Raw genomic sequence first — 27,639 nt, forward strand, 5'->3', positions numbered from 1 at the left:
CTTGGGAGTGGTTTGGAGTTTGACAGTGAGGTGCTCGCATGATTTAAGTCAGGGGCAGGTAACTGATCTGAGGTCTAATGAGGATTTAAATATGATTGCTACACCTCCTCCGCGAGCATTGGGTCTGTCAGCTCTGAGGATGGAGTAATTGTCGGGGACAGCTAGGGTTAGGTAGGGTTAACACCAATGTCACAAATGCAGGAGATATAAACACACACATGTAGAAAAGGAATGCCCAGCGTTTTCAGCAGAGTGTTATAAATGTGGATATGTTGGTCATTTTGGTAAGGTGGGTAGGAGTATTAGAGGCAGAAGAAGATCTGCATCACAGAGAGAAGTAAGTCGAAATTCCAGGAGCAATGTGGCGGGCATAAGAACATGGGAAGAGATCAATAATACGAGTGACATGCTGTCTGTCGCTGATGAGTTTGATGAAGAAATACACATTTCAGCGTTCACACCATCTGAAAAGTGTATGGGCCCATGGGTACCAATGACAATAAATGGAGTTTCTTTACAAGTTATGGTTCACACAGGTTCTTTATATACCATGGTTGACACAGGTTCTCCATATACCATGGTTGACACAGGCACATTTGCAAAAGACCTAGGAGGAAAAATGGAAGAGTTGCAACCGACAAGGGTAAGAGCGACAGGGTATGGTAAAACGCCCATCAATATAATTGGCTACACCTGGGTACATTTGGTTTTCAAACAAAGGAAAACTTACTGCAAGTTATACGTATCAGAAAATGGGTTCTCTATCGTCGGTTGGTGGGAGCAAGCATCGTTGCAGATCAGGATACATCCTATATTGAGTATCACTGAAAATAGTTGTGAAACAAATGAGAATTTAGCGAAAAGCTTTCCAAGAGTTTTCAACAAAACTATTGGCATGTTGAAAGGGTTTAAACATCAGATTATATTGAAGAGAGGTGCCAAGCCAATAGTTCACAGAGTGAGGAACATTCCAATAGGCACAAAGGAGGATTTGCACAAAGAACTAGTAAGACTGTATGAACAAGACATCATAGAGCCGATAGAGAGCTCGGAATGGCTCTCTCCAATAGTTATTGTACGAAAACCTGATGGCTCTATCCGGATGTGTGTGGACTTGAGAGATCTGAACACAAATAAATGGGTAGATCGCCATCCACTGCCCAACATAAGTGAAATGGTCACCACAATGAGACCAGCGAAGTTTTTCACTACATTAGATCTGTCTGCTGCCTATCATCAGGTTGTGTTGGATGAAGAATCGAGACACCTTACATCCTTCATCACTCCCTTGGGGGCATTTAGATATAAATGGATGCCTTTCGGTTTAGCGTCAGCAGCAGCTGTGTTCCAGAGTGTAATGCACCAATTATTCAGTGGCCTTTAAGGTGTTTATTTCTTTCAGGACGATATACTTGTCTCTGCAATGACAGAAGATGAACACAATGCAAAGTTACTAGGGGTACTACAGGTCATCCAGGAGAAAGGGCTCACACTTAAAATTGACAAGTGTAAAATCAGGAGGAGCGAGGTGACATACTTAGAACACTGCATAAATGCGGAAGGAATTAAACCAAAAAGGACCCTGGTGGATACCATCTTACATATTCCAGAGCCAGCGAACAAGGAGCAACTATGGAGTTTCCTAGGATTAGCAGACTATTATTCGAAGTTTATTGACCACTATGCGGATAGAACTAAGTACATGAGAGAAGTGATGGGCAAAGGTGAAACATTTTTGTGGTCGGATAACTGCAAGGAAGAATTTGATAAAATAAAATGTCTAATTAATAAGGCTCCAAAACTTAAAATGTTTAATTTTAAGTTTAAGACCATGATATCTGTTGATGCCAGCAACATTGGTCTGGGTGGCGTGCTTGAACAATTACAGGAAGGCACAATTGTCCCTATCGCTTTTGCTTCCAGGGTCCTTAAGGGTGCGCAGAGAAACTACTCCACTATTGAGAGAGAAGCCTTGGGAGTTAGATGGATTCTTGAACATTTTAAAAGCCTTATTTGGGGCATTCCAGTCGAATTGAGAACTGACCACAAGCCATTAATTCATGTGTTGAATTCTAAAAACTCACATTTAACGTCACCAAGAATAAGGAGATGGACCTTAGACATCATGCAATATAATATACAAGTCAAGAAAAATACCTGGGAAGTCCAATTCCATAGCAGATTGTTTTTCCAGACTTCAGTGGGATGACGAGAGTGGTGAAAATGGTGAGAATGAAACAACACTAGAACAAGACTCTGAATGCATAGTAGCACATGTGCATTCAAGTTTCTCGAAGGAAGAATGGATCCGGGCGACCAAAGATGATGTTGAACAAGAACAGTTAAGGACAGCTATCAGAAGTAATTTGAAAGAAGTTGATACGAGCATCAAGTTATGGGAAAAACTAAAAGATGAGATCTCCAGTGATGGTATGTGCGTTTATAGAGGTGACCGAATAATTCCGCCCACGTCGTTGAGAGAAAGAATAATGCTTATTGCCCATGAAGGTCATGTGGGACGATGTTTGACCAAGAGAAGCGTACTGGTGGCCGAACATTTGGAATCGAATGGAGAATCTAGTCAAGGATTGCACTGCTTGTGCAGTGAGTGATGAAGGAAAAATTACACAAACTATACCCCTTCAACCAGTGGAAATTCCTAAATCCGTGTGGACACAATTGGCCATTGACATAACAGGGCCGTTTGAGACATTAGGTCCTCAGAAAGTGTATTGTATCGTCTTAGTATTATACTTCCAAGTGGGTGGAATATGGAGTAGCAGAGGGTACTGTCACTTCCATGAAGGTAGTAAAGTTCCTGGAGGAAATATTCATCAGGGAAGGAGACCCTCGAGAAATGATTTCAGATAATGGCGCTCAATTTATGTCGGTAGAGGTTCAAAGTTTCATCAAGGGTAGGCCATTGAGCACAAAACCACTACACTGTACCGCCCAATTGCAAATGGATTAGTTGAAAGGATGAATGGTTTTATCAAGGGAACCATTCAATTAGCGATAGCTAATAATTTACTGTGGAAAGAAACTTAGAAAGAAGCACTTAACACGTATAGAGTCACTCCACATTCCGTCACTGCTGAAGAACCTTTTACCTTAATGAGAGGTAGGACTGCCACAAATAGACTGAGACCTGTCAGCCAGCCCACATCTTTGTGTGGGGTGAACCGCCGTTTGCAGTCTGCGCGTACAGGACGCTACGCTACGCTGGGGCGTGGGAAGGGGCGGGATCCAGGGTTTGGCAGTTGCCGCCTAATGTTGAATAAAGAAGGTTCTGTTGCACATCCCGGCTCCCGCGTATCATTGGGAGTGGGCCCTCCGGAAACGGCGCACAAGAGGTGCCGATCCAACAAGACCTGCTTGGCTTACTTCTGGAAAGAATAAGGTGGTCAACATGGATGAAATTGTCAGTAGCGTGAAGAAGAGACAAGATGAGTACAAGAAATACTATGATAGTAGAAAGCATGTGACAGAAAGTGAAATTGTGAGAGGCAACTGGGTTAGGGTAAAAGAACGTAGGAGAGTGTCAAAAGGCGAATTTAGATATAGGGCTACGCAAAGAGTGGTGGACTGTTCAAAGAAATCTGTGATTCTGGAAGATGGAAAGAAATGGTCATGTAATAATGTTATACTAGCAAAAGGTGGTGAATCAACGAAAGAGAGTGGCATATGAAGATCTCAAGAATGAGAGAGTACGAGAGTCTGAAGAGTGTTATAAGTGTTATATTGGTGAAAATGTAGTGTCATCCAGAAACAGGAAAATCACACAAAACTTCAAGAAGGACTATGTATATTATTGAAACTGGTGGTCGTTATTATAGGAGTTTTGGAGTGTTCTACGTTCAAGCTGTATCCTTTACTTGATGTGTTACTGCGACTTCTTTAGTGCACACTGTTGAATTTCATTATATTTAGCATTTCTGGTTACTAATGTTTTCTTTGTTTCATTTGTTTTTTCTTTGCATATTTATCCTTTGGTTTCTGTAAAAGGGGTACAGGGGGAGATGTTATATCGTGCTGATTTCCTTTTGTATCTAAGTTATTGGGATGATGCACTGTATGATTCTGGAATGCACCTGTGTTCCAGAATCATACAGAGGCGTCGTTCTGCTGTGGAGGATGTACCCACCCGGGGACCTCCAAGATTAATAAACACCTGTAAACACACAACATCTATGTGTGTTTATCACGGATGAAACTTATAACAACCGGCACCTTTTTCCGGACCGGCCTAGTCTGAGTAGCGATGCCGGTAACACTAGCACCACAAGTGACCCACCAGATCCGGCAAAACCTATCTGCGGAGTGATGCAGCCGTGCATGCCATTCCGCCATGGCGTTAGTAAGTGCACATTACGTGCAGCACGGATATGCTATGAACGTGAAATCGATGCTGGAAACACCGGCATCGCGGAGCAGGCGTTAAGTAGATTCATGTCTGTAGAAACATGCCACTGGTGCAACAAATCAGCACAGGTGCTACAAAGCAACATTGCTCCTGCACAAAAGGACCACTCCCACATCCCACACCCCACACCCCTTACAACACCACAATGCTATCAGTAGCAGTAGCAGTACTGGAGCTGGAGGCCCTGCCTGCAGGCCTACTACTTGAAGAGGCTGGGAGGCAGAGGATGCAGCGGATGCGCTTGAGGCAAAGGAGGGCCATCATGGCCCAGCAAAATCCCATTGTCCAGCCGGTTGCACCACACAGACAGCCACCAATCCCCTAGTTAAGGGTCACACCATTAAACCTGAGCGAAAGGCAGATCCACACCATGTACCGGCTAGACAGGGACACCATCATTTATATAGTGGACTTGGTCCATGATGACCTGGTCAGCCTCATAAATATACGCACAGCCACCCCCCCCCCCCTTGCTCAAGGTAGTGTCTGTTCTACACTTCCTTGCCACAGGCACATACCAGCACACAGTTGGAGAGCTGCATGGGATATCGCAACCCTGTTTTTCACATGTCCTGATCCAGGTCATTGATACACTCCTGCGCCACGTTCGAGACCACATCAGTTTACCTAGAACAGCAGACCAGGTAAATGTCACGAAAATAGACTTCCATGCCCTTGCAGGCATGCCGAACGTCATTGGTGCCTTGGACTGCACACATATGGAACTGGTGGCCAGGCTGTGGAGGCTGTCAACCACAACCGAAAACATTATAATTCACTGAACATGTAGATGGTGTGTGATGCCTGCGTCATCATCACCCATTGCTGTGCCAGATTTCCCGGTTCCACCAATGACTCCATGGTGCTGCGCAATTCCACGCTGCCTCAGTACATGGCCCGTCACAGTGGCCAGCATGCCTGGCTGCTGAGTGAGCCCAACTACAAGGCCATGAGCAAATTTGAATTAGGGGCGGGAGGGCGGGGATTAAACAGCATAGTGTACCTGGCTGCTGGGTTAGTCCAACTACAAGGCCATGAGCAAATTTGAATTGGGGCCATGTCTAACAACCATCACCAGTGGTTGTGCACATTGAATGCTTCATTACATCTTACATCCCACTTACCTTTGCTCCTTAAATAACATAAACACCATGAAATGGAACATGTGCAGGATAGGGAGCGTAAAGGGGAATACTTGCCATGAATAAGACTAATCGTCAGGATTCAAGCCCCGAGTACTACACATAGTCACTAAATGAAAGTTGATTTGTATCTACTTTGTGTTGTGCGTGCATCAAACATGAAAGTGTACAGGTGTGACTGAAGCTGTTACACAGTGATTGCATTCCTGACTAAAAGGCCTTGACAGGCGTGCCTCAATTTTAGAAATCGATCCAGTGCATGCATGCAGAGCAGCTATTCTGTACAATTATAAACAAGAAAACAACATGTACTACAATGCACCACAACAGATTGAAAACATGAAACAATAACACAGTCAAGCAAACTCACAACACCTGATGGACAGACAGAGAACAATACTGCACCCACACACATAAAAGTGTATGTCAACACCCCAATTGTCCATGTCCTCTACCTGTTGAAACCACACAATCACACATGCTTCTCATTTCTAATCTAAAAGTACACTAGTAGATGGACTTCTTGTTCACTTTTCCTTCATAACACAAGAATGATAGATGCAGCTTTTCAATTTCTGTCTTTGGTAATGCAAAGGTTGGAGATCATGTTGCCTGTAAATGGCTCAAGTGAATGCCACTGCAGACTACACACTCCACACGCATTTTGACATAGTGGATTTCAGGTACCTGATACAGGACATATGTTAGCTCAACTGAACATTGCATGTGCATGTCTGTCCACTCAAATGAACACTATAAAGCCTGTGCCAACATGACATGGACAGAGGAATGACATTGTGCACTTTCTGTTGCCCCGTGAAGGTGATGCTGGTTACCCCCTGTCGCCATGGTTGATGACACCCGTGAGGCAACCACACAGCATCCACGAGCAGGAATACAAACATGCCCATGTACGTACTCGGGGCACAACTGAACAGACATTTGGCCTGTTGAATGCAAGGTTCTGCTGCCTGAGCAAATCGGGGGGGGGACACTGATGTACAGTCTGGAAAAGGTTTGAAAGAAAGTGCTTGCCTGGGCCATGTTGCACAACATGTGCATCAGACGCAACGCCCCCCTGCCCCCCGACATGGACATGCACCCACTTGAGGCAGAGGATGACAGTGATGATGATCAGGAAATTGGCCAGCGCCGTGACGGAATGGACGGATGTGTTGCTCGGGATGAACGTATACAGCACTACTTCTAATCACCTGTCACAGGCCACTTTGCGCACTGGGCACTGGGCACTTCACGTAAATAAATACAGTCAAACGGAATGATGAATGTCCAATCATTATTTCAGTTTGCCACACCAACTATAATTTGTGATTAGAAACTATGTACAATGTTACCTTATGGCTTCCTCCAGCGAAAATGCGTCAAATTGGCAATTTGCGCCTTTTACTCTTAGGCGGGTTATGAATTCGTCAACTGTCTCCTGTGGCATTTGGGTGCACTTGTTGAAAAGGTAGCGTTCATAGTCGCGATTAACTTCTATGATGAGGAGTTTGTCTAGAGCATTTATAAGTCCTTGAAGGTGATCTGTTCAGCTGCAGGGATGGTCTTGACCGTAGTCTTTATTTCGCCTCCTACTAGATTGAGGAAGATGTCCCTGATATTGGGGGAGTTTCCATCACCAGACCCCCTGACGTAATGTTGGAAATCTTCCATCCAATCAGTCCATCTGGGCCCCTTCGTGGCTTGTGGGGTCATGGTGAAAGGTGGTGGTAGTCGCAGTTGAATCGGCTGTACGACATGAGCTGTGGTAGGCGACCCTGGGTTGGAACCTGAAGCGGAGGCCGGCGTGCTCATGATGCCGGAAAGCGTGTGTCCCTTGTGCCTGTTATGGGCAGGCTAGCGGATCTTGGCCTGCCTGGGAGGTCGAGTGTTATTGGGGGGGGGGGGGCCCACTCCAACCCTGTCACGTGTCTTTTTTTTGGCTTTTCCTTTGGAGACCTCGCCGGCACGCGACGTGGGAGGGGTCGCAGCAGATGGCCAATGTTGCACTGCGCGGTACCTGAGGCGCTTATCACAGCGTGGTGTCAGGCAGACTGCCAGCAATCAACGACGACACTCTTGAAGTGCTGCAGGACGAGTGAAGAAGGAGGGGGGGGCTGCCGCCCGTGTCGGAGGTGCAGAGGCCGGAGGAGGAGGCCTGGACGCTCCCAGAGCAAGGAATTGGCAGATTGCCAAGCAGGGATACTTTCGAACGCGCTTGTGGCGCAGAGGGTGGCGGAGAGCCACGGAGGAGCGGCGGACTGCCAAAAGGAAGGCTCCGTGAGCGCACGGGAACGACCTCGTCGCCAGTGTTGGCCCGTATGGGCCACGGAAAGGAGGACGCGCACACGGAGATTACTGGATGCTTCTTTATTCATTCACTGCTTAACACGAACTGGCGCTTCTCGCGCCTTACCCAGCAAGCCCCGCTCTCCCTGTCCTCCCGCCGTAGCATGGCTCCGCCCCCACAACGGTGGGGGCAGCACTCCTTAACCCCTGAGTGCTTGGCAACACATTGCTATACTAGTGATACTGGGCACCACAACTATCCCCCCCACACCTCCTCACCAACTATCCCTCCCCACACCCCCTCAACAACTATCCCTCCCCATAACCCCGCCGCAACTATCCCTCCCCACACCCCCTCACCAGCTAACCCTCCCTACACCCCCTCACCTACTATCCCCCCACACCCCGCCCAAACTATCCCTCCCCACACCGCCTCACCAAACTGTCTATGGCCAAATCCTGTCATGTATAACTATGTACGTTAGCAAAATTGAAGACAGGGAACCCATGGATCCATGGCCTATTTGCGGCATCTTTTATGCTCCGGGGTGCTGCTTAGTACAGGCCGAGACAGCCACGCCAAGCAATGCCTCGGGCTGCTCTGTACTGAACTCCCTGGTGTGGTGCTAAGGGAGGGTGCCGGTGGTGTTGACAGGGGCCTTCAGTCCAGGAAAGCCTAGTGCAAAATGGCCATTTTTTCTGCTATTGAGAACATGACACTGTTGCCCTCCCTCACCCTGTGTGACATTTGTACGATGGCATGTGTGCATCGCCCCAGTGCCCCTGCATTCCGTCTATAACTGGCCTGCACACTCTCCCGCATCAGTTGTGCCTCATTAAGGTGCTGTTGCAGAAGTGATGTCAGAGCATCCTGGCATTGCTCCATATGTGTTAGGCGCCCTTCTAAGTCCCGCACACTGCGGAAGGGTAGAGGTTTGGGGCTCATTGGGTCCATGGGACTGAAGGGCATGGGCTCTTCATAGTTGTGGTCTGTGTAAACGGTATCAGCTCCAGTGCCGTCACCAGTGTTTTCAGCAGGACACCCTTGTGCCCGTCCTTGCGGCTGGGGTGCAGGTGCCACTGTATTGGGGGCGGCTGGGTTGCAGGTGCCACCTGGATTGGGGGTGGCTGGGTTGCAGGTGCCACCAGGATTGGGGGCAGCTTTGTTGCAGGTGCCACTGGGATCGGGGGTGGCTGGGTTGCAGGTGCCATCGGGATTGGGGGTGGAAGGGTTGCAGGTGCCACCGGGATCGGAGGTGGCTGGAGGGAAGCGGATGGGGGCGCACCTTCACGTCGGCCTGTGGAGGCCGTGGAGTCCTGTGTCGGGCTGGTGACCCTCGATGTACTTGGCTGGTCAGCCTCATTGCCAGATGATGTGCCTGAGGAAGTCAGAAAGGCAGGCCATCAGTGATGGGTGTGGATTGATGAGACAGACATGAATGCTAGTACTTTTTGATGACAGTGCTGTGTCAGGGACATGGTGGGGGACATGGCATGGTGCACACATGCTTGTTACAGGGATAGTGTGCAGGTGGATGTGTGGTGTGCCTACATGGTGTGTGCAGTGGCACATACGTGGTGTACTTGTGTTTTCTGGGTAGGGTGTTATGGGTGTGGCTCACAAGCTGTATGATATTGTGTTGTGGCTGGTTGTGCCATGGATGTGTTACACATGTGCCTGCTGCCTGTGACACTTACTGCGTCAGTGATGATTTGGCGACATGGGCCGTGCCTGAGGGGACAAGAGGATCACATGTTTCCTTGGTGTGTGCGGCTGGTCATTTGCTGCTGGTGTAGGTTCTTGGCACTGACGTGAAGTTAGGCTGTGGCAGTGGGATGTGTGCCTGAGTGCCTGCAGGAGCATCTTGTGAGGGTGATACAGGGGGCCTGTGTTATGTTCACTGTGTGAGTGGAGTATGAATGAGGTTTGGGGGCAAGGTGTATGTGGATGTGTGTAACCAGGTTGCAGGGGGGGTGTCTGGCAGGGCTGCACTGGTGTTGTGCACAATGTACTTGACGTGTTTGGCAACTCTAGTGTATGCAGGGTGGACAAGGAGGTTGATGTGACATTGGCGTTACAGGTACTCACCAGCCTCCTCGGATGTCACGCCTCCGGCCTCCACTGCACCAACTCCCCCAATTGATTCGAGGTGTAGCACGCCACTGCAGGTCTCTTCTCAGGGCTGCAGGTGGATGGGGGTGCTGCGCCGCCTCCTGTGGCCATGCCCTCGGTGCGCTGGGCCAACAGGAGGTTTCGCACCATCAGATGCAGGTTGCCCCACCTTTTACGTCAGTCATGCACAGTGCGGTGTGTTGATCCAACTGTGGTGACCTTCTGGGTCACCTCCTCCCAGGTTGCCTTTTTCCGTAGCAAGGCCTGCCTTCTGAGGTTGGTGCTGAAGAGTTGGTAAGCATGCTCCACTATTGTGTCAGCAAGCATGTTCAAGTCGGCCTCGCTGAAACGCGGCTTGCATCTCCAGTTTGCAGGTACCCTTGATGTCATGTCTCTTGCTGTGCTTCTGTGCTCTTGATGTGGGTATCACTCCTGTGCTCAGAGGATTGCAATGGATTGTGTTTTAAAAATGGCCGCCGGTCATTTTCCTGTTCCGGCAAACACTGTATTTCCAGTGACGGTCATACCGGAACCATTTTTGCCGGTGGGACCGGGACCGTTTTGCCAGAATCTGCGTCACTGGCATCGAAGGTAGCAGAGTTTGGCTTTTGGGGGGGGGCTTGGTGGCATTACCGGCATGCCAGTGCTACCGTTTCTGGCATGCCGGAATGCACGTGCATGCCAACACGGAATCAACCGTTGATTCCGGCAGCAGTGCTTCACGGACACGGTATCACTGGCATGCCGGTAATTACGTTTTTTTTTCGCCAGACCCGTAATGACGCCCAATGTGTTAGCTCAAGAAACAATAGAAGCAATTTGGTGAATAATGAGAGTAGATATCATTGATCTACATATTTTTGGATTCTCCTATTTACAGCTGAAGCATTCATGATCTACCATCTGCATATTTAATGAAAGGGGACCTTTCCTTTAGAGTCTCAGACTTCTTTTTGAACCGAATCAATTATTTCTCCTGACCCGCTCAACAGATATTGCACCTCAAGATGGCGTCCGTACAGAGGGCACAATCTGCACAAGAAGTCCTATGTTGAGATGATATGAGGACTATGTATGGTCTGTTGTTGAGTAGGGGCGAGGCATGGGGCAGGAGGTGACAGGCGCGTGTTCAGGACAACAAGGAACACAGTGATACCAATAGAGTAGAAAAAAATAGGTACCTCCAAAACATGGCACTGAATCTTGTGATACTTACATCTTTTATATAAAGCAATTCTACACAGAATTAGTGATGGTGGTATATGCATTGTCCTACCTCGCCGAAGAGGTGGTAGGGAGAAATACGAATTGGAATAACAAAATAAGTCATAGAAACAAAGGGTAATGTTAATAAAATTAGAGAAATGGGCAGATTAAACCCTTGCTAGTGCATGCCAGCCTTCAGTTCCACGTAGCATTGCAGAATGGAAATTCTTTTTTAAATGTCCATTATCAATTGGCTGCTCATCACCACAATATGACCTTGATTCCCATCACACTTCATGAGGTAGATTAGAATGATCGCAAAATGCGTGCTCACAGAAGGATGGTAGTGTTATTGGCGTGTCTTGCTGCAATGCTTTGAATGGGTAAATCATATATTATATTTTATCTGAAGGATTTGCATGCAAACTTAGAACTTAATAGTCTCAAGACCTGCAGGCTCAGCAGCGGGGCAGGCCCTTGTCAGCATGTAGGTAGTCATTGGAGAGTAAAGCCATGAGGTTTGTTGAGCTGTTTATGGACAAAGGCATGAAAGACAGAAACTTCATTCATGTGTCCTAGAGTCCATTTTTAGGCTGCCAGTCTCCCGAAACGTGGAGGCAATAGGAAAGGGGTCAGAGTGTTCCTGTAGGTGATCACGGTATATAGAGCCTGGAGAACAAGGAGTGGGAAGTTTGTGGACAGTGATTCGTTTGTTTCCTCTACCTGTATGCTTAGAGGAGATGGTTGTTAAGTGTTGGTAGTTGGTGGACTAGACTTGGCTGAAGGTGGGATAAAGGCAGGAGTCACTTAAAAATTAGGTAGACATTTTTTAGATTTTATTTTATAATTCTTTAGCGTGACATTGAATTTTAAAGAACACCAACATAATCGTCCAGAAAAAGTCCAAGGTAATCTCTTCCCTTAAGAATGTGGTGCGTCTTGTAGCTGTGTACTGTGCGCTTTAAAGTCTTCTCACCTGATATAAGAGTAGGCTGGCTTTGGAACCTTTGCATAGTTGAGTTTGTCGTTGCTCACGATGCCCACTACCATCACAAGAAGCTTAGGGTCCTTGAAAGCGAGGGTTTAGTGTGTTTGCTACATTGATGGAAGGCCCTGTTAACTGTGTTGCCATATTGCGAGATAATGGTTTCATCTAGGCGGAATTCTAGGTTCGTGTGGGCGAAGGCTGTAGAGTCAATGAAGAAGGCAGCTGTGGGGGCTATGGGAAAAGGGCGAGCAGGAGAGTGGGCCCAGTAGGATTGCCTGCTCTTGGAGCCATTAGCTTCTAAGTCACTACCAATGAACATTTTAGTATGTGGTGCATGGAAAGATAAGGCAACATTCCAGTGATATGCAGGGAGTGGGCCTCACAACTTTTGGTACAATTCTTTGTGCTATCTATGTGACCAAGAGAGGCTGAACTGTACATAATAATTTAAAAAGTAACGTTTCTAATTTGGAACATTTTTACTAAGCTTTGCATTACATTTATTTTTTTAGCCCTTTTACTACTACTCCAGTAATGGATTATGAGTATATTGTCCTTATTCTGCTGATTTCAGAGCCTGAAGGATTAAGTTCAGTTCGTAACACCATGTCTCATAACGGTATGCCATTCTTATCTGGGCAACGTTTGTCTTCCGAATGTCGTTTCCAAGTGGTCCTTCCTTGTGATAATCGTTTCCAAGGAAACGTGCCTTTTCCTACAACAAAATATTAAATCGGTCATTCCAGCTCTCTTCTTCCAGCAAACAATTTGAAAATCAAAGAGTGGCAAGGAAAATATCTAATGCAGTGTCAATGGAAAAGGACATATTTAAAGCAACTATAGAAAAAATATTCTATAAGCATATTTGAGAAAGTGCTCATAGATATACGATGGATCCAATATATTAATTTTCAGAAATAATCCATGTTGCAATATTAAACACCATATACACTTTGATGAACACAAGGAGGGTAGGACTGATCTTGCTGATTCACCATTAGTTAAATTCATTTCTGTTTTCAGGATAATTACAATCAATATATCTATGAGAAAGATCTATACATAATGCATTTCAATCAATATTTTAACATTCTGAAAACCCGAGAAGACTGTTCTAAGTGGTGGATGGACAGGTCCAGCCTAGCAAGTTACTCAATCACACAAGCTCAAAGACAAATGTTATTGAGACCATAATAATGATCATTTATGCTTTTCAATAAAACATAATCCCTGGAATAACCCAGCTTCAGGATCTTAATAATGCCTACTCTGTTTTTCATCTATATCATATTCTTACATAATTTAGAGACACATTACAAAAGGATTGACTGCAAAATACTGTCATTCTTACATTACATCCCTAACCTGGTTATATTTATTTAAAAAAATATCATTTGAATATAATAAAAACTGAAAATATAAAATCAGTAAACTAGTTCAAAAGAGCTCTGCTACAGAAACAGGGGATTGATAGCATGCTGAAAGTTAGGTCTGTGCACCAAAAGCAAGGCAGAAAATTAGTGGATCAAGTAGGCCTGATGGCTTTACCGGTCATCAAGTTCTGTTTGCAAACTGTCATCACAAACATTGTTGCATCACAAAGTTGCATGAGGCCTGGTAAGAAACATTCCCAAGGGAACCACTCATCTAAAAGAGCTTGAACATCTAACAAGTCTCAAACTACATACAGCAGGCAATTCCAGATTTTAAAACAATTCACAATCAATGTGTATTAGCACCCCGGCTGGTGCGGCATCCAATCAGGAAACCCGGAACGCGGGCTGAACCTCATGGTATAAGCCTGCGTTTTGAGCAAGCTAATGGCTGCTCGCGCCCGCCCCACCATCTTCCCTCCCTATCGCTGGCGGCTCTGCTTCTTTCTTCAATACGCCTCCTGCCCATACCTGTAGGTTTTACGGCTCCACTGCGCCTACTCCTCTCAAGTCCGCTGAGTTGCCATGGAAATGGAAAAGGGGCTCTGCCGTGCCTTGCTTCTACTTCGATAGCAACCATGAGTGTTTCATTCAAACAATGGGTTGTGCGCTGGCTGCACACCATTTTTCCAAGAAATACTTTTCTATTAGCATGAAGAGATGTTAATCCAGGGTGCTAATGGCCATAGTCACATGTTCTGAGAGCTGTACCTGAAGGTAACATCCCAGGGCTTAACTTGGGCCTATTAATTCAGGCCCCAAGTCGTTACTACTTTTTACGGCCCTCAAAATGCTTGATTATGACTAAATTCCCACTGCAAAGTAAACATTCAAGCAAAGGAAAAAAATCAGTGCCTCGGAAGAAGTATTCTGCCAGCTAAAAATAACCAAAGAATGCATTTGTGGATCAGGGGACATGTTGCTGCCACTCAGCACGCTCCCCAACAGGTTCCAATGAGCAAATGTGCCCAATTCTCCCTGAAAGTCAATCTCTGGCTTATCCAGATCTGCAAGAGACACAGAAGAGAACATCATAACGTTTGTTAAAATAACTAAAAAAGTATATTTCACTAAATAAATTAAGGAGAGGTGTAAATCAATCTCTGGAAAGGTTCAATACCTTAAAAGCGATATCCAATGGAGACACCATCAAAAGCACATCTAAAGCAAGCAGTCGACTATATGAAGATCTGCTTTTATTTTCTATCCAAGCTTGTCACTTTCACAGAGAACATTTTATAGAAACAAGAAGAATTACCATTCTCTCCCAGCCCTCTGCCTCAGCTAAATTCTTCCTTCATCGCACTTAAACCGATGGATGTAGAAGAGGATACTAAACAGGCTCTATAAATGAAAGTGTCCAGCATGCCAATGGATCCATGACCATTATCAAACTTGAAGACATTTCTAATAATAATCATTTTTGACATCACTTGTGTAATTAACATGTCCTTTGCATTGTGCATCTTTCCCAATCCACTCAACCAGGCTACTATCACCCACCTGCAAAGGAACCGAAAACGGACCAGAAATGTTGGCAAATTACCAACTTCCACCAAACATTTTCTATCCCAGCAAAATCCATGAAATGGGAAGCTTCTAGACAACTGCAAAATTACTTGGAGCAAAAATTCCTTCTTGATGACAGGCAATCGGATTCCGAGAGGCTGTGAGTCCACCATATCCCTCATCAGAGAAAATACCTGATCCTCTTGATGAAGACTAGCAAGTCAAGTCACCCAAATAATCCTAGAGCTCTTTGTGGCCCACGACAGAGTAGACTACCCAATCCTCCTCAACAGGCTGAAAGAGTGGGCAGGGATATCCGGCATAGCCCTGCAATACACCAGATCCTTTCTCTCCAATCACAGCCCAGGTCAAAAGATTTACTCAGAAACATTTGCTGCTCAGGTTGAAGCGTTTCCGCTGGTGTTGCAGCCCTCGAGATATACATTTGTGCCAATTCAACCTTTATAATATCTTGTCTAATGCCCGGAAAATGCATTTCAGATTTATAGCTTCAAAATGAAAAACTGGTATCAATTAAAAAAACATATTGAATCTTCTCCATTAGCACTCAGAGAAGCACAACATTTGTGACGCTATCCTCTACCACAAGGCCTCTGCGGCAAAAGAATGGATCCATTCAGAAACTGGCACCCTATTGTATGTCCCTTAGGAAACACAAAGGAACAAATCTCTTTATTTTGGATCAATCTAGACCTCCCTAAAGAGAAAAAACCGAGACGTCCATAAAGAGAACTTAACTGAATTACCCCCACTTCAGGAAGTATCGGAAAACTGCCCTTTTCAAGCAAGTCTTCAGAATCTACTAAAATACACAGTGAAAACAGCCCTCCCCCCACGTCGGGACCTATGCCTGTTAACTTGCAGTAGCTCTCATTTAGAGCAAGTATTTAAATCCCACTGGTGGGATTATGGAAATCCCCTCCAGCAACTTAGTCTAGCGACTATGTTTGTTTAACATCTCTATAGAGCAACACGGCTTTAAAGTGCTTGTGGGGGGTGTCGACATAAACAAACTAATTATATGAATGCTGCTCTGCAGTGAACCCGAGTTCAGAATGTGCACCCCATGTAAGGGGCTAAATTGAACAGTGGCAAGACCAAACTCCTGATCTTCAATTACCATATTGACCTTTATAGCACCTCTTTCTGGCCACCCTCCTTAGGCTATGCTGCTCCATCTGAATCTTCCCCTTCATCCTGAAGACAAACCTCGGCAACAGCTTTAACCTTACATTCCCTATTTCCACATACACAAGCTTCCGAGAATCCCAAAAACTCTGCAGCCATGACCACATCGCCTGTGTGCTCTCTGAATGTATTCTTAACCAAGTTTGACTTCTCAAACAAGACTCTCCTGAACACCCCCATCAACGTCCACATCATGGCTTTTGAAGGTTTGCAGTGATATATCTGCCTATTAGTTATTAAAGATTGACACATGCCCAGGTCTGAACAAATCGGGGTGATCAGAGAGCCCTCCACTTATTTCCGTGGGCAGGAAGTCCTGAGTCAGCCCTATATCATCACAGTAGGCCAATTTTTAGCATGAAGATTTCAGCATATGACTCCAGCACCTTAAAGAATTCAGCACTAGGGCAAGGGAAATGACTCCATATTTATTGCCAAGAGACTGAAACCCTCATCTACCCAGGTATCTGATTATTTTCCCTGTTCAATAAAAGAGATTATATTTGTTGTCAAAGACGACTCTGAACTAGATGGACTCCTTTACAGTTTCCAACACTAGATTCTTTACATAAAGACAATAATAATCCTCACTGAAAGGAGTATTTGTTCTTGTTTCTAGCAAAGGCATGCTTTGTGGTGGAAAATAGACAGGTTTTCCAACCATTTACTAAAACAATATTTTCTCTATGATAGCAGCGGCCAGCCTGCACTAGAATAATGCTGCTGAAAGCATGGCATTGTCACCTATATGGGAATGCTGCAGAAGGAGGCAATATAAGAAGGGAGTTTGGGATAAAGGCGTACGTTTAATGCACTGAACACGCTTCACATTTTGTTCTTCTGTTCCCATAAACTCCCCTTACTGCCGTCTTAGCTTAAGCCTACCTCACGTGATAATCCACACTGAAGGACACTGTTTCTTGCTATTTCACACATGTCACAAGTGCTGAGTTTGAAAACCTGTGCAGCGATTGCATATTCTTCCATCAGAGGTTCCTGTGGAAGGGAAAACAGTATTAAATGGAGACCTGATGACATGGAAAAAGAACTAATAAGCACAAACAACTCATGACTTAACTTTTGTGTTTTTTCTAAAATGTGTGTATGTATTGTAAGGGATCAAGAGTAAGACTCGGACACAGATGATTTTCAAATGTGGATTACAGACTTTTATTTGGCATAAAAGAAAACTGTTTGGAGAAATCCTATCTGTCCCTAATTCTCGAGTGGTTTCCCTGCCTCAACAAAACTAAGTAACGTCTTTGTCAGGATGGTTAAATAGTGTCTTGTGTCGTGTGTCAAAAATCCTAAACTGACCCATACACGCTAAACTTAATATAATATGCATACAGGATGTCTGTGAGCTATTTACTTGTAGCTTTTCAAAGTTCAAAACATAAAGCTCTAAAGTGCAACAAAGAAAAGTGGTATGAAGTTTTGCTAGGAAAAGGGTCTTCTCTTCCACTATGTTTCCTCTGGTCTTCCAAAACTTCCAGAAGGTAAACGTCAATACTATTCCATTGTTGTCATAAGGAGACCACTCTCTCCCTAAGTCCTCCTTCTGGTCTACTGTTTTGTTTCACAGTTCCAAGAAAAAGGGGAAAGGAGACAACTCCACCTTTGGACAGGTTTCCCTTTTCTCACACTCCGAAGATAGAAGTTTAGACCTCCTTTGCCTTCTCTTCAATTTCTCAGTTCTTCGGGGTTTGCTCGTTCTCTGGATGTTGTCATTCTTTTAAAAGGATTATCACCTCCCTTTTTCTCGTTATCTAACTCGATTTCAAAGGGGAGTGCTCTTAGCCCTTTATTTGTTCACAATCCTTTTCCTACTTACGTCTATTGACTTAATTGTTATTTTATTAAAGTTCCAGTTTTGTTCAAGGCGGAAGTGCTCTGCCCTTGAATTTCCTCAAAGTGCACAATTCACTTGAAAGCACATAATTGTCTTGAATACACACAGTTCTTTTGAATGATTTTTTTCAAGGGGAATGCTATTCCTTTGAACCTCCTCGATGCACATACAACTTTCTTTTTACTGTTTTCACAACTTCAATGAGGGGTATTGACCCCTGGACTTTCTCGGTCTTATCCCTTTCCCTGGTGTATTCTCCTGCTAGCGTATTGCAACTTTATAACTTTGCTTTAGAAAGGGGCATGGGTCCTCCTTTTTCCAATGTTCGACAATTTCAGATTGGGATTTCAATACCTTGTTTCTCTTACTCTTCTTCTTACCTTGTTTACTCGCCTGCCAGTGTGTTACAACTTTCTTACTTGGGTGCAGGTCCCAGACTTGCACATTGCCTGGTTCACTATACTGCCAGAGCTCTTCCACATTGCCTGGTTCGCTATCCTGCCAGGGCTGTTCCACCTTCCATTCACTGTCTGTTGTGTACAGAAAAAAATCCTTTTCATATGCTGGGTCAGCGTTCCTTTCTTAACAATGTCTACTTCAGTTTTACTTCTCTTGCTTTGGCTCTTAATAATGTTCATATCAGTTTCACTGTCCTTGCTTGGACTCTTATAATTATAATTGGTTATTTATAACACGCTTAATACCCAGAGGTTTCTAAGCGCGGACCCAGGGATCGAACTTGTGTTGCTCCGCGTCATCTTGCTTCCAAGACGAGCATGTTGCCCCTGAGCTATCCTCCTGAGCCAATATTAACAATATTCGTATTGGTATCAGCTATACCGTCTTTACTTAGACCCGTAACAATGCTTGCAATGCTATTAACTGTTTCACTACCTTCTTTTGGGTTCTCACGCACTGTGTATCATACGTGGAATTCACCCTGAAGCACTGCGGTAACCCGTTCCCTATCCCCGGGTTTACCGGTTTTCTGTGGCTGCTTCGGTGTTCCTCGCATTTCACCCACAGCTTTGCTTTCGACCCACTAGTTAACGGTGAGTTCTGCCAGCTGTTCTGCTTCCGCCTTTCCTACGTCAGCTGCCGTTGACAGAGACAAACTTCTCCCAGTTTGGCTTCTTTGCACACTGTGTCTCTCCTCTGCACTGTGTTCTGCATTCTGCTCCTCCCCGGCCTTTCGAACAGTGTCAGAACAAGTTAGCTGCAGCTTCTGACAGTCTTGCTGCTTCTCTGCCTGCTTCTCTCTCTGGCTGTTCACCTGTGTCCATTTAAAATGTCCCAGTCTTATTTTGCATTCTCCAATGACTATAACCCGGCGCTGGTTTACTGCGTCTCTTCATCCACATCACTCCATCCCTATTCGTCGTCTCAGTACGTGAAAAGGGGGGGAAGAGGCAAATAGTGTTGTTGGTTAGTCAGGACGCTTCTGCCTTTCCCTGGACATGCAGGAGAAGCTCACCTCCTGGTAATCAGTGACAATGCTGTAAGGTAAGTCACAGTGTCTTTAGTTGTTTCAGGGAACTTTGTTTCAGCTTTAATTTAAAAAAGGTAATAATTAATAATTCCGACTTTGGATTCCCCTTACTATGATTTCTTGGTATTTCAAATTTAAAGAGTTATGTTTTTGATTAAAAATTAACCATTTCGTACTCTGATCTCCATCAAGCCACTGTTCTACCTCAGTGTGTTTCTCTTGTACTCCATCTAATTATTATTTTTCAATGTATGGAGTGACTTGACCTTTCTGTAGAGACTCCCCTAGTGGGTCCCTCATGATCAGACCTTTATCAACCACTTATGTATGACATTAGGGATTCTATCAATTTAAACAAACATGTGTTCATTCGTTTCAGTTTGCAGTGCACACAATGTACAATGAGCTGTGGGCATACCCTCATTATAACTGAAGGCTAACTTAATCTACTCCTTGCTGTTCCCAAATGCTCATGATCCAACAGAGCCTTGTGTAGTTATGTACAGTTCTCTACAGTCTGATGCAACTTCCTTATCAACACTTGGTTGACCCTACCACCATCTTAAGGCAGAGACTGCAATGGAAACACTGGAAGTGAGGGAGGAAATGGCTGGAAAATGCATATGATTCCTAGAGAAGCCCAGCACTGGCCTAGGATGGGTACAGGCGTTGTAGTATTTCTATCAAGCCATGTCATGATCCTTATTTCAAATTAGGAGGATCAGCAGATAGCCTCTCCTGATTTTAGAGCATCCTTAGTATCGTCCAACTGTTGCACCTGTGGTTACTTGGCATTCAGGAGCTTTGTGCGCCAGTGAAAGAGCAAAATGGATTCTACAGAGTAAGGTGCTTACACTGATGTAGGCAGTCAGTGTGGGGAGCTTTGGTACTATCAGCAGGCATTACACTCCACAACCCTACCGCTGAAACCTTTTACCAGCCCGTTACCTCAAGTGATCCAGGGCAAGTCAGCTCCCTATCAGTGTGTCATAGAAAAGGTACACTTTCAAGCTGATACCACTCATTTGTAATAGTGAGATGTGAGCTTTAGTGATCATCATTAATATAAAATCTGCATTTTGGGATAGATTGTACAGTTTATAACCTAGTACATCACCTTAGTGTAGTGGAATTGCATTGGGTCGTCTGTGGAAAGAGACACCATCAGGCCTTTTTCATGGAAATCCAGCAGCGGGTTCTTAGCATACTCAAGGAAGAGGCTGTTGTTACTCAGTGGTGACATAGCAATAGGTATTTTGCAGAGAACGTACAGGTACTGCAGGACAGGACTCTGTAAGAGAAAGACAAATTTAAATAGCACCAAAGGAAAAATACACCACCTCTCACGTGGCACGGCTTTTTCTTAATGCCTTTTGCCTTTTGCTTAAGAACGCATGCTACTATTTCAGGAAAACCTTTTGGACATATCCAATAACAAGCATCTGTTAAAACCCGTTGAACAGAGAGGGCACACCAATAGTTTGGAAAATGTCAATGAAAATATTTCTTAAATCGGAACATAATGTTCATCGACACAATGCTTCTGCTCATACAGCCCTTTTCAAAACTGACTTACCGTTGCATCTCGCATGGTTTAGCTGGTGTAAGTGTACTGAAGCGTATTCAACTCAATTACAGTCTTAAAGGCTCTTACCTAATGAATTATTAAATCTCGTGGATAGGGTCCGCTTCGGGTTCCTATAATTTGGAACTCTTCCTAGCTGAAGAGGACCCATCATTTTATGCTTCATACACGTATACATAATTTGTAGGCTCTCCTTCTCCAAATAAGTGCTGCTTATACTTCCCCCAACTTCCTCTTTTCCCTACAGATGTGCGGTGTGTCCTATCTTTTGGTTGATCTGGTTCATGCGCTTGCTTGCAGAAGAGTGTGATGCTCTAAGACAGGCACTTCCTTTTCCTAGAGGCAGAAAGGTAAACGCTTGACCAACCTGACAGTGGGCCTCATTACGACCCAGGCGGATTTCGCGGTGCTAAATGCACCGCGAAGCATGGCGGAAAGCCGCCGATAGCGCCATGGGGGTTGGCGGATTTACCGCCCCATTCCGACCTCGGCGGAGCGGTAAATCCCCAATCCCCATTCTGCCCTTCCCCATTCCCATTTTTGCCCCATAGGGTATAATGGGAGTGGGGAAGGAGTTAATTACGCCACCGTAAAATACGGTGGCGTAATTAACAACGAGGTCCCGTAGCGCCATGGTTTTCTCCGGCTGGTAAAACCAGGCGGAGAAAACCTCCATGGCGCTACGGGAACTCGTAGTATGGCGGAGAGGTACGCCATGCACTACGCTGGCGTAATACCCTCTCCGCCAGGGTCCTAATGAGGCCCAGTGTCTTTTTTGAGTCCTGATTTATTTGGCTATTCAATGATTTTAGTGATTTTCTTGCATTGCCTCAGCTCAGCAGAAAAAAGATTGCAAAACTCCAAAATGCAAAGTAAACAGATTAAAGAAAAGTCTCGGATAATTATGGAAACTGATGGGCAAGGCTCACTAGGTGTGGGAGTAGAGTACAAGATAGATTGCACTCCTATAGAGCGGTTGCCTGAACGCTATGTATTGTACACACCTTCCTAGACACCAATTCAAGACAAAACAGCATTAGCAGTAGGGATTTAGCCAGAGGAACTCAGGGGACTGACATTACCAATAAAAAAATGGGTCATTATGGGAAATTAAACCTTTGCTTGGAAATTGTTGAAATTGTCTAGAAAAGAAAGCAGACACAGAACAAGATTACAGAACCGGGGTGATTTTGCCTCAACAGACTGTTCCATGGATAATATTCATCCTTTTACTCAATTATTCCAGCCAAAATGTTTTTTTGAGGGAGGCAAATAATCATTGGGCAATGGTATAGCAGAGTCATACCATGGCATTGTATGACACCTTTTCCAGATCGGAAGGCGACAAAGGCATAGGAATAAACCTCTTATCACCTGTAACTTTAAAAATGTGTCCACAAATGGGAATAATAACAAAATATTCCCACCTCCTAGGCTATGACTGATCTACATAGCGTAAGTACTAAAAAGCAAGTACAGAACCTATGACCTTCAGCTGTGGAGAGAGGAGCATGTGCAGCACAAACCCCCCTACTAACTGTGACAAATCAGTGGATGTTGTCCCTTCTCCTAGGGGGAGGCCTTTCCTATGGGGCCAGAGCTGTGCGTCCACAGTACAATAGTCCCACCTGGGGGTGGTGCACCGGGGGAGAATCACATGGGGGAGGAACCTCCTTATGGGATTAAGGACAACCCTTCCCAGAGAACGCAGGATACCTCTGCTTCGTTTGACCCTCCCTCCCCCTTTCCCCAAGCCAAACTCTCCTTCCCTGTTCCCAACCAGTGCCAACATCCTTTGTTGTTAGGTCAACCAACCTAGTATGTTAGACCTGACTAGCGCCCTGAAAATACAAACTGCTTTACATTTAATTTCAATATGAGTACAGTGAAGAAGATGACCAGGAGTATGAAAATCACTTCAGAGAACCGGAGTGAACAGTCTAGTCTCTCACAGCATTTGATTGATCAAAGGAAATACAAAATATCAGATGGAAACCAACATGGACACAGCCATCCTCCGATGAGGAAACCCGGGAGACGCTGACTTGGCGAACAGGGTGCCGCAGCAGGAGACAGCCTGCATGGAGGCGATTGGGAGTATGAAGGTAGTCCAGGAAGAAGGAGCTACTTCTCAGGCTGCCCAAACAAACCTCTGTGCGTCCCAAACTCTGGCAAGCCGCTGGAAGGACAAAGCGTGGCCAGAGAAGGAAGAAGAGGAACCTGAAGGAGGCTGGAGACAGAAGGTCCAGCCCGAGGAAGAAGAATTGACAGGCGGAGACGCCGCCGACCGTAGAGAATTACCAAATTGTACCGGAGCCTCAGAGGGAAGCACCGGTGCTTGGAAGACGTGAACCACACAGGCAGGTACGCATGCAGTCCAAGAGGTGCTAGAGGTCCGGGAGGAATCGGGGAACAACTGCAGAACACGAGATAAGAGGGTCTTGGACCTGCACTCTTATGAAAGCCAGAGAACAAGAGGGTCTTGGACCCTGAGAGAAACAGAGACAGTCCAAAAAAGCACATGCTTGGCATGGGAGTAAAGAAGATAGTCTGGGACCCTGAAAGCAAAAACAGAGCAGAAAAAAATATACGCTTGGCAGGAGTGTACACCAAGCTGGTATAATACAGTATTGTGCATCTGGGACTCGCGCCCATATGAGCATCTAATAATAGTGAAGTTCATTCAAGAAGGTAAAGGGTCTGGGACCCAAGGAGATAAGAAAAGGAAAATAAACAACATAATAACCGGACAAGCACCTAAAGTGGAACCAGAAGGCATGCAGGGGAAAGGAGCTAACGCCTAATCCTTGGAGTAATACAGTTTTGATCATTCTTTTTGTCATTTTGACCACGCGAGACATTGGGAACTTTTCTGTTGGCAAGAACTGCGCCCTCGTTTGGAAAAGAACACCCTTGCACATTAGATTTATGTTATAAGTGTTATTAGTGTTAGGGTCAGAAGTAGGGTTTTCGGGACGCAATGGTGACTATTTGTTTGACATCCTGACGCTTTCCTTATATTTCTTTGAGGCTGGGAAACCCCTCTTAGCTTTAGGGAGAGAGAGGCCGTTTTCCCAACCCTTTTACTGGTTAATAAAAGTTTATAACCAAAACTACGTCACCTTTTTGTTCAAGCCTTACTTCTGCACCCTTACATAACATAAAGCAGAAAGGCACACAATGCATTAAGTTTACTGCAACTAGTGCCATGTTCATAAAATTAACATTGGAAGTTATGTGTGTTATGAGAAACCAGAAGTTGCCTCACCCACTAGTCCCCGGGAATCTGTCATTCAGGTGGCCAGGACACGGCCATCGCTTTTGGATCCAGTTAGTGGTGGTGGACCAGTGTAGGAGGATCACCTGAGTGAGGGGTCTTTGGGGAGTGGGACAATGAATGGTGAGACGTGGTACCCCCTTCACTGTAACATCTTTACCTCATCCTACCAGGTAGGACATTTAGGAACTCAACCCCCTTACCCTCCTTTGACAACACAAACACTTTCTCACAGGCAGCCCGCTATGAGAGAAAACGGACTAACACTCAAGTCACATACCTGACGTGTCCTAATACAATGGTCAGGCAAGGTCAGGCAATTACTGACATCACACACACCTGACTTTCATTAAGCTCCACCACACGGATAAAAGGTGGATCATGAGAGCACACACTGAACGTGGCAAATCACACAAGGAAATAGCAGTTCCAAGATGTCTGTTTAACAAGAGAAGAAAAAGGCAAGACAGAAGGGGGTCGACCTTTTTTCGACAAGGAACCGTTACTTTCATGAAACCTCGAGAACAGAAAGCCTAAGACCAGGAAACCGGCTGAAGAATCCTGCACTGTGTGTCAGAGGTACACAGGGCCCTCCTGCGTTGATAATCAAGGCGGGAGAATTGCCAGCTGCCGTGGTACTGTCCTTGGCTCCAAGAACAAAGGAACGCCACAGTGAAATCAACAAAGCCAGTGAGTTGGGGAGACCGATATAAGACCGGTCTGTGTTGAAGCCAAGGTTGCAGGTGCAACATTGTATGGCGAGTGCTGGAACAAACATTGTTTGAAACGCTTGTGATAACCAACGCGAGTAATGTTGAACTGCAGATGAGTGATTGAACTTTGAAACCAAGATACGATACCTTTGACAGAGTTGTCTGGCACCGCGTGTGTGCTCAATCGAAGGGCTCTGTAAGGTATCCAGCTGAGAGTTGACAAAAGTGAAAGAGTGGCAAAAGATTGTGAATCAAAGTGGTACTGCGACGGGTCAAGTAAAATAATGCGCTCAATCGAAAGTCTTTGATGTTGATACACTAAAGAAAGTTTATGGCAATGTGGGTAAGGTTGGTCCGAGCCTGGCAGAGGGAGATCAATTGAAAGAAGAGACTTTGAATGGCAAAGAGACTATGGCATAGAAGGCTATGATGTTGAAGTTTTGAACTGCACCCTCATGCTAGAGAAGCCTGAGACTGTGCTAAGCTCAAGTGTGCCGCCTTGTCCCGTGCTGAAAACGTGGGGAAGGGAAGCCTATGGCTTGAATATCCTGACATATGATTTCTTGAAAACGTTTCTTTTGCACAACATTGTTTCCCACACTATTTGTATTTAGAGGTAAGGATTGGCAATAGGTTTATTACTATAGGCCCTTTTATTTTGACAAGATACCACTAAGACTGCGTTATCATTATTTGATGGTTGTAGCTTGCTCCCATCTTTAGATTTCGGTTTACATAGGCGTTTTTCAAACCCAATTGAAGTTCAATAAACACCCTTGAACTGTGGTCACTTGTGTCTGTCTTATTTTTCTTCACAATAAAAATCACTTTCCTTCTTAGTTGCAAATTTCTGTTTGCTCATAGCTTTATAGACTTTGGAAGGGGTCCAATTATTGCTTGGAATAAGGGCCATTCCTCAATATGTAGCCCTCAACTTATCCTTTGGCAATAGCTTGATGTGGGTCATTATCCCCTGATAATGACCTCTCCCTCAGTCAGTAGGACTAAATTAGCAGTCTGGGTGATATTGCATACATGCTCCTTCAGGGTGGAAAGGCTCAATATGCCTTAATTTACTGGAGAAATAACAAGGGGGTCCCAGCACTTATTAAGCTAAACAATCGTTCAGTACTGTGATTGTCGGGCACTGGAATGGCAGCCTACAGCCCGTCGATAGACTTTTTTGATTGGGAGATCAAACGTTATACCCTACCTAATTTAGAATTACAAATGAGCAGAGTTCATGGATGCACATTGCTGTATGGATCACACTGTAATTGCTTGGTTTGTATGACGGTATGGCTATACATAAGATTTAAGAGCATGCTTTTGTGTAGGCAACCAATAAGGGTGGCGGTGTTGGCCTTTCCACCTGTCGGGCATATAATCTCTTGGTTTTCCCCATTAAAAGTGCAAGTTCCATGAGCTCTCTCACTGTTCGTTGATTTACCTCAAGGCCTTGTTGAAAACCTGTTTTAAGTACTTCTATTGGATAGCAAGAAATCAATCCTGTCACTAAAGGGATTGCACACACAAAGTAGCATTCATTTGATCTCCCAGATGTCAGAAAATAACTTGAGAGCCATCTTTTATAGCAAGTGAGCAGGAATATTTTTGAACAACATGAAGAGACTCATTGGATAAATAGTCAGCAAAATACATTAAAACACTATTGTTAAAATCTATATTGCGCTCACCCAAAAGCATATCAGCACTTTGCAGCCTGGGGAGTCTATGAATAAAAAGGACATGTTCTCTAAAAAATGACAGCTGCCTGGAGTAAACCTGTCAGGACATACGACACGAAACTCTCAAAAGACTTGTGGATTGCAGCATGCATAATGAGTGACTCGTATTTTATGGACCTATCCCCATGGGTGCAAAAATGTACTTCTTAGTTTGCCTTGAAATGTAGGACTTTCTAATCCTATACATTGCAATCACTAATTACATAGAGTTTCTAGCAAATAAAACAACATCAATCACCTCTTACTATCAACTCTCTGAAAGGAAAATGGGCAAATTCGGAGCATCGTCAAATATTACACTTGATAAACCAATCCAATGTGGATATACTTGATCAATGTCACATGGACTGGTGCACGTAATTGAACTCTGAGATCACAGAGAACCTACCAGCAGATAATTTGGCAATGGATATCAACCCGAATAAATGCTTCAAGCATCAAACAAGTAATGCATTTGCGGCAAAGGGATAGTTTTGCACTGTTGAAAATAACCAAGGAAACCATTGTGGAAAAGCAATCAAAATTGGCATATATGGAGCAGGTCACATTTCAATGTACAGATTACATTTGTTCCGAATTACTTGAAAGGGTTACAGTGAACTATGCATTTGAGCCCGCAAAAACAACTCTGAAAAGTTCAATTACAAAAAGAAATAATGAAAA

The 27,639-nt window shown here is 44.8% G+C and overlaps 1 protein-coding gene across 1 annotated transcript in view; it reads right to left on the reverse strand.

Moving 5' to 3' along the window:
• Positions 1 to 11,987: 11,987 nt before the first annotated feature.
• The window catches only part of LOC138520950 (AMP deaminase 1-like), a 137,141-nt gene continuing 121,489 nt past the window's right edge, over positions 11,988 to 27,639 (reverse strand). Inside the window, exons 13-15 of the mRNA XM_069633402.1 lie at positions 20,771 to 20,944; positions 17,198 to 17,308; positions 11,988 to 12,876 (exon numbers count right to left, since the gene is read on the reverse strand). Coding sequence (XP_069489503.1) covers positions 12,718 to 12,876; positions 17,198 to 17,308; positions 20,771 to 20,944 — 444 coding nt within the window. The 3' untranslated portion in view covers positions 11,988 to 12,717. The remainder of the gene's footprint in view (positions 12,877 to 17,197; positions 17,309 to 20,770; positions 20,945 to 27,639) is intronic.

This window comes from Ambystoma mexicanum, chromosome 13 (genome assembly GCF_040938575.1).
Source record: "Ambystoma mexicanum isolate Mex_15411 chromosome 13, UKY_AmexF1_1, whole genome shotgun sequence".
NCBI classification, from domain to species: Eukaryota; Metazoa; Chordata; class Amphibia; order Caudata; family Ambystomatidae; genus Ambystoma; species Ambystoma mexicanum.